The 7,918-nt window shown below is 44.5% G+C and overlaps 1 protein-coding gene across 7 annotated transcripts in view; it reads left to right on the top strand.

Moving 5' to 3' along the window:
- The first annotated feature begins 2,291 nt into the window (after window positions 1-2,291).
- PDE5A (phosphodiesterase 5A) overlaps window positions 2,292-7,918 on the top strand; it is a 93,503-nt gene continuing 87,876 nt past the window's right edge. For 2 of the 7 annotated variants that reach the window (XM_045017953.1, XM_045017952.1), the window contains exon 1: window positions 2,292-2,475. In XM_045017953.1, coding sequence (XP_044873888.1) covers window positions 2,372-2,475 — 104 coding nt within the window. In that variant the 5' untranslated portion in view covers window positions 2,292-2,371. Of the gene's footprint in view, window positions 2,476-3,850; window positions 3,919-3,988; window positions 4,106-4,142; window positions 4,338-4,438; window positions 4,504-7,918 lie in introns of those variants that run through there. The other 5 variants (XM_045017954.1, XM_045017958.1, XM_045017955.1 and 2 more) reach the window with 5 other exon arrangements.

Raw genomic sequence — 7,918 nt, 5'->3', positions numbered from 1 at the left:
AAGTTCCTGACCTATGTTTTTCATACTGTTCATTATTTTATTCTTTTTTAATGTCCTCTCTTATTTGATTCCTTCCAATCCTCTGGACTAGTGGCTGTTTTTAATAAGATTACATATTTTTGTTAGCAACACTCAGCAACTTCATACTTTAGCACCTTCAGAACTCTTGGGAATATGACACATGGGCCTGGTAACTTATTGCTTTTAAATTAGTTATTTGTTTCAGCACCTCTTCCTCCAGCACCTGAATCTCTGAGAGTACTTCATCTTTATTATCAGAAGAGAGCAAGTGTTGGGTAAGTTTCTCCTTGCATCCCTGGTAGTGATGACTGGTGCAAAGTTATCTTTTAGCTTTTCAGCAATGTCTTTATTTTCCTTAATTGCGTCCTTTAACCCATGATAATACAGCAGACCTGCTGTTTCTGTCCCAAGCTTCCCACTTCTGATGTACTTAAAGAATCACTTGTTCATTTTACACCATTAATTTGCTTAGTCCATTCTGGCCCTTCTAAATTCCCTCCTACTTATTGCCTGCTGTAATTTCTGCTCCTATTTATTGGCTTCACTAGGGTCAGATTTCCAAATTTTGAAGGAGTTCTGTTTAGGTCGAATAGCCTCTTGAATCTTCCCTGTTTCTGCAGCTGTAGACATGCCTTCTGAGACTATTCTAAAACAAATTAGGAAAGTTCTTGTTGTTTCCCTTTCTGTGTGCCTCGCTTTATTATAATTACAGTTGAAATTCATGAATCCTTCACAAAGCCCAAGCATTTGGATTTTCTGCAGACATTACCTGAGAATGATAGAAAATCTGTTCTCTCAGGCTGTGTAGTTGCAAAGCCATTTTATGAGCAGGGCCAATCACCACTACCTCAGCCCACACTCCCAAATTCTGCATCAACCTGTTTGGAACTGCAGTGGAGTCCCCCTAAAGAGCACACAAGAACTACAGAGGCATTCATGGGTATCTGCTCTATTCGCAGCCTTCATCACAAGTTTATGTGCAGCTGAAAATATTGTATTGGCCTTCTGCAATGAGATGATATAAACCCGATATGAATATATCTCTATCCTACTTGATTACAAAGTAGGCTACTCATTTTAAATTCCTGTTTTCCAATTTCTATAGAAACTTGCTGTTATATGTGAGATGTTGCCATCAGAAATTGAAACTCAGGACAGACAACTACACGTTAATAATTGCGCTTGATCTCCAGTCTCCTGTGGTACAATATTTGAAGCTTCTCATTCCTGAGTCTTTGTCACAAATTTAAAGCCCCTAAATCTCACATTTACTTATCCCTGTTCAAAGGTCTAACCTTCAATATTATGAGGGCTCTCTAGACAGAGAATCTGGGATTCGAGGGCTGTGTGATTCTTGTGCTTGGGTCATACTAGGGGTCAAGCACTTAGCCCACAATTTTCAAACCTGGGCACCTAAAGTTAGAGAAAATAGGAGCTGTGAGTGCTCGGCACCTTTGAAAGCCAGGCTACTGCTGTTTTGGTATCCACGTATGGATCGAAGAACCTAACCTTAGGAAGGCAAGATGGAAAATGGGGGCTTTAGAACCCTATGGCTAGAGCTATGTTCCAGTGAGGCAGTCTGGAAAAGGATTTCAATCTGCCACCTTTTATAGAAGGGATTAAACATAACACTCTTTAAAAAATAATACTGTGGAAAACCCAAGGCCCTGAAGGCACACTCAGGATTCATGGTTCTGTTTTTTCAACTTACTTTTCTCTCTTTCTAGGGCCTTCTCCTGGGGCATCTGCTCCACCAGGCTTCACCTTCCTGGAAACAAGGAGCAGCTCCAGCGTGTGGCACACAAACAAATGTCTCATTTTTTCCTTCGGTCACTTAATCAAGGGCTCTCCTGGCACTGCCCTGGGCTGCAGCTGGGGGGACGCTGAGCCCCACGGACAGTAGGCTCGCTCCTGGGCGCTTCCCCCTCCCCTAGCGGAGTGCTGCTGGAAAGCCAGGTCCCTCGCGCCTTTGCCCCCGTTTGAAGCGGGGCAATCCCCGACCCCTGCACGGGGAGGTAGAGGAGCAGCCGCAGCGAGATATTTTGCGGCCAGCAGCTCCTGGGGTGCAGGAGTCGCGGCGGAGCTGGCTGGCTGCCCGCCGCCTGCCCCGGGCAAACACCTGGGAGCAGGAGAGAGGCAGAGCGCGGGGCTGGGGCTGGGGCTGGGTGGGGCGCTGGCTGAGCTCCAGGCTGTGCGCGGAGGAGGAGGAGGAGGGTCTCCTGAGCTCTCCTGTCCCTGATTAGACAAGAGGCCGCAGGGGAGGGGGTGAAATCAACAACAACAAGAAGCCGCGCGCGGCGGCGGCGGTGGCAGTCCGAGAGGCGGCGGGCAGCGAGCGGCTCCTCGGACCATGGAGCGCAGCTGCCTCCCGCTGCCGCAGCAGGAAGCGGTGGAAGCCTGGCTGGATGATCACTGGGACTTTACCCGCTCTTACTTTGTTAGGAAAGCGACCAGGTAAGAGCAGCGGGGGGCGAGGCGAGGCGGCTGAGCCCCCTTCCCCGCACCCGAGCCCTCGGGTTTCCCCGGCGCTGCCTCTTTCCCAAGCACCGTCCCCGCCGCCGCTCCCCTCCCGACAGCTGCCAAAACTGAAACCAACACACAGCCGCTCTGTTCCGCTGCCACCCAAGTTCACAGGCAAGCGCTTCCCGGGGTTTTGCTCCGCAGCGGGCTCTGCCTGCCCGGCCTGGCCCCCAGCAGAGCCGCGCTGCGCATAGGTGCTGGGTGCAGGGGGGCTTGGGCTGCTGCACCCGAAGCGCGTTTCAGCCTGTGCAGGGTTTGCAGTTTCCTTGGGTGGCTCTCAGCGCCCCCACGCTACACGCTGCCCCGGGCGCTGCGAGGCTCTGAGCCACGGGGCAGCGGGGACTTGACATGCTGTGCAAGGGGGACTGGCGGGTCTGGAAACCCTAGGCCTGACCTGGGTCTAAGGGTCGCCCTGTAAACCTACATCGTTCACTTGGCACGAGTAGCCACGGGGACACCCCCCCCGCAGAAATAGGCCGCCCCCCCGGTTTTGGGGGGTTGTGTCACTGGTTAAGTAAGGGCCACACAAGGCGCTGCGCTCCGGGCTCCGCACCGCGGGCCGGTTTTGACATCTCAGCCGCGGGCGGCGGCCGCGTGTCTGCCGCGCACAGCAAGGCGGGGCGGGAGAGGGGGCGAGCGGGCGCAAGTGCCAAGTGGGTTGAGGCGCCTGGAACGGCTGGTCGTGAGCTGTCTCGGCGCTGCGTTTGGGCAGCGAGCTGGGGGTGTCTCCCCACTTAGGGGAGTGTGGCAGGAGTGGGGAGCAAGGGGACGGGCCCCGGGGGTGCTTCTGCAGTTGGGGAGGGAAGTAGGGGCTCAGGGGAGTGGCGCTGTGTAGCTGGAGGAAGGGGGGGTGCATGGCGCAGCATTTGGGGAGGGGAGCAAAGTCTGCACACGTGGGGGGGATCTGCAGGATGAGCAGAGGGGGCGCTGGGGACTGAAGGGGCTGGGGGGAGCTGCAGCAGTCAAGGAGGGCGGTGGGGATTCATGGGGGCTGGCTGGTGTCGGGGAGGTGGTGGCTCCACGTGGATGAGCTCAGCGCGGGGAAGCGTCCGGGGAAGGGATTGATTAGGGGTGTCTCTCGGAGGAGCATAGCCGGGTGCAGGCGATGGAGAGAAGTTCCCAGTGAGGCTCAGACGCTGCAGGGAGCTCTCGGCAGGGATATTCCCCGCCAGGGGGCAGCGCTGCGCTGCACATCGCGAAAAGCAGCCCGGGGACAGCGCCAGTGCTAAGAAGTTTTCCTATGAACTATTATTGACGGGCGGCTTGGATTTTATTTATTTATTTATTTATTGCAAAGATTTAGTGTAGAGATCAGAGGCGCTCGTCTGAGCTGACGCCCCTCTGGCTTGTCATGCTGCCGTTTGGAGATAAGACGAGGTATATTTGCTCATCATTGTCACTGACACCTCAGCGGTGGGATTGCTGTTGAAAGGGAGTAAAAGCAACTATTTTTAGAAGTGGAGTCGGGTTTCCAGTTTGAATATTTTCCTATAAACAAAGCAGTGGGGATGCAAAGTGCAGGCGGTCTGCCGCTCCCACGGCATACGGAGTGCAGGGCTGGTTAGTAAGTAATTCGGTCCTTTGAGTGCACGCACCATCTCTGCGGATTCACTCTTGTTGCTGAGCTGCTTGCACCATCTGCTATCGCTGCTGATTTACTTACCTCCCAAGTCACTTAAGAGGAATGGATGGGTTCTGAATGAGTTTTGCTGCTGCCCCTCTCTGCATGGGATGGGGCGGTAAGAAGAGAGATCCCCATTAATTATTGACTTGCAGCGAGCGAGAAGGCTTCAGGGGTCAGTCACCTGCTTCCCTGTTACCATCTGTGCGAGATCCCTTCTCCTCCCCTCCTGCTGCTTCATAGCAGACAGGCTGTCAGATTCATCTCTCTGGAAAACAGCAATCAAAATGTGCTATCTTAAAAAAAACACCCTAAAAATAAGTTAAATAGCTTTAAGAAAAGTAAGAGCTGGATGGGGATAATTGGCATGTGTGGTTAACCTTTATATTTTTACAGAATACTGGTGTATGGTATATGAGTGAAGGATACTTTGTTTATCCATGAAAAATAGGGTGGTAGCATTTTAACCAGCTTTGAGAAGTAGCATTTTATCAGGTCAGCTTGCCACACTTCCTCTGGAAACTGGAAGTAGCACTGAACAAATACAAATGCTAATTAATAGTAACCATTATGTCGATTTGTTTTCCCCATGGAGTAGGTTGGCTAGTCCTTTTTTTTTAGCACTCAGAAACAGTTGTATTTTTGTAAAGGTCTGAAAAAGGCAGTGTTTTACAAAATACAAATTAATCGGGTACCTGTGACTAACTGAAATACCCTTATATTTTTATAAGATTTCTACAGAAAACTATCAGCTTCAAATGCTTGTTTGGCAACAATCCTGTTGTTTTTTTGTAGCAATGGAGATGTCACATTATTTTCAGAACTGTCTGCCAGTCTGACTTAAGTGTAACAGCTTGTTTCTTTTTTTATTTTGAACTTATTTTATAAGTAGGAGTCTATACAAAGAAAAGGCAAGTTTTCAGTTATTTGAGGGCCTATCTGGTTTTCTTTGTATACTCTCAAATTACACTTCATAAACCTTTAAGAGTTTGAAGCAATCAGTGTGTTTAGTAAAAACAACGAGGAGTTTGGTGGCGCCTTAAAGACTAACAGATTTATTTGGGCATAAGCTTTTGTGGGTAAAAAACCCACTTCTTCAGATGCATGGAGTGAAAATTACAGTGTATTTAGTAAAAGGTATAATTGTCTATGTTGTGGAGTTATTTTAGAATATGGCTTGATAGAGAACCTTGAACTTGATTCCATGTTTTGTTATTTTTTTAAAAATTGCATCATTTGTGCTACAGTAATAATTACATTGAACGGAGGTGATTGCAGTTTACTTTTCATGTTTTGATTGCTTAACATTGTACTTGTTCTGTCTGGTAAATGGGATTTCTCTGAGATTCTGAGACAGTTTTTAACCTATACTTTTAAAATCTAATTTAGTTTGCACTTTTTAGTTTGTTTCATCAGTTTTATATATATATATACACACACACGCACCTTGAATTAATTTGGTAACTCATGGAATAGGCACATCATGTTTTAGTCTGAATTCATATTTCTGTGTATAATTAACTTTATTTTGCTGAAGGCATCAGAGCTTTTCTGTTACATTTTCAAATATGAATACAAATGAGCAGAAACAGAATTGAGCTCCATTATTTGTTGCAAGGTTAAGAATCAGAATTGAGAATAAACATTGAGTGTGTGATTCAAAACCCAATCATTGTAACTCTTTCCATTGATTTCAATGAGCTTTGGATCGGGATCTTATTGAGCAAGTAAGTATCTTTGCAATATTAAAATCAATTATACAAAATATTCCTCTCTCCCTTCATGGATTAATTTGTGCAATTCCTTACTCGTAGAGTAATCCCACTGACTTCAGTAGGAGTACTCACATGAGTAAATAAAAAAAAGAAAGAAAAGATTAGTTTAGGTGGTTTTATCCCAAGTATTTTATAAATTTAGAGCCACAGTATCATACATATTCTGTAAAATACAGGTGATATTTGTCTATTTTTTTTATAGATCACATCATCATTAATGGATTTCTGTGTATGGTTTATGGGGAGACATTTCCTAGAAAGCAACACTTTAAAATAAAATATATATTTCAGTTAATTTATAATCTACACAGCTATGGAAGCGTTGCTAGTCAGTATTCTGGACCCATGTCAGTATGGGCTGCAAGACTGGACCACCTGTGTGTTAAATTTGCATAGCATTGTTATCCTTTTTATAATAGTTAATTGTATAAACAACAGTTTAAACCTTATATCCGTTATGGCTACAAGCTATGGATCTAATCCTGCAAGATGCTGAACCATCTCCTGTAGGCTGCTCAGCACTTTTTAGGAAGTGCTCAGTGTAGTCCGTATTACTTCTGTTCCACAGTTCATACTGATTTCGTAGATGAATGAATTTTGTGATGCAGTATGTTCTGATATGAAAGTGTACAACCTGGGCCTGATCCTACAAAAACTTATTCAAATTTGAAGCTTTTATCCACACATTCATTTCCATTGACTACATGGGAGTAAGAACTACTCACTTGATAATGGTTTATAGTATCAGGTATCCACAGGTATTTTATCACTTTGTTTTGTACAAGGCTATATGGGAAGTGTATGTATAAATAAATATTAAATGTGAGGTTTTTATGAAAGCTCTGATCAAGATGCAGAACAATGGTTCAAATTTGTCCCTGGCATACTAACTTAAGTTACACCAGCGCAAATATGGCTCCGTTTATTTAGGCCTGTTTAATTTTGGCTTACTCAGATACAAAATTTTTAGTGGTAATAGTTCAGACTGTACATCTGTTTGTTGTACCACTTCTTCAAGTTCCTATTTCCTACTAAAATTAAGCTATTTCTTTTTTAAAGCATCCCTCTACTAAAATTAATCTTCCTTTTTGATGTTTTTTCCCCTTTCAGAATTTTAGAATTTTATTTGTAAAAGTGGCTTTTTCAGAAAGGGGAGGAAATGGTTTTCAAATTAAATTTAATTCTTCTCATTCTTGTACAGCATATGGACTTGATTTTAGAATCTATCTTTTGATTATCCATACTATTATTGTAGCCTTTTCATAATTAATGTTAAAAATCATTCTTCTGTTACAGTTGGGGGTGAATCTGTTATCAGTATCAGATTACTGATGGTATACTCTTTGTATTTCTTTTGTAAAACTGTTATCCAGGCAGTTTGTCACATCACTTTCATCTCCCAAGCTTCACCCTTACTTAAAGCTCTCTTTAAGAAACCAGTATACTGTATACAATATTTCTGGTTTCCTTTATTGTTCCTCTTAAAAATACTGGTGTGACTTTCTCTTAGTACCTTTCGTGCTCACAGACAAATTCACAGTTCACTGTTGATTCACTCAGCTCAGGGGAAAATTGCGTTCCAGCTATAGGCAACTTCATTGTTCCATAGAGTTTTTTTTTCCGGCTTCCTACATGTATGGTATGATAGATAAAAATTATTAAGCTAAGATTTGCTTTTGTCCTAGTGAAAATAAGATTATTTGCAATAACTATCTTGGGTTATTATAACATGGGTTGACTATATCAGTGATACATGAAAGGGCAAGCATAGTTTACTTCTCTTAATGACAGTTCCAAGTATTCCATTTGGGCTGGTTTCTCAGTTCAGAGGTCTTCAGTCTCCATCTTCAGGGAGATATTGGAAAATGTCTTTCATCTTGAGCTATCTATTTAGTGTTTTAGCTTTGTAAGCTTATGTTAGTTATAGTTCTTGGGTGTTGTCTCATAGTATTATTCATAGCAATATGCCTATGCTTAGTTT

Source organism: Mauremys mutica, chromosome 5 (assembly GCF_020497125.1).
Source record: "Mauremys mutica isolate MM-2020 ecotype Southern chromosome 5, ASM2049712v1, whole genome shotgun sequence".
NCBI classification, from domain to species: Eukaryota; Metazoa; Chordata; order Testudines; family Geoemydidae; genus Mauremys; species Mauremys mutica.
The sequence above is the reverse complement of the archived record's forward strand: the minus strand, read 5'-3'. Positions and strand labels throughout refer to the sequence as shown.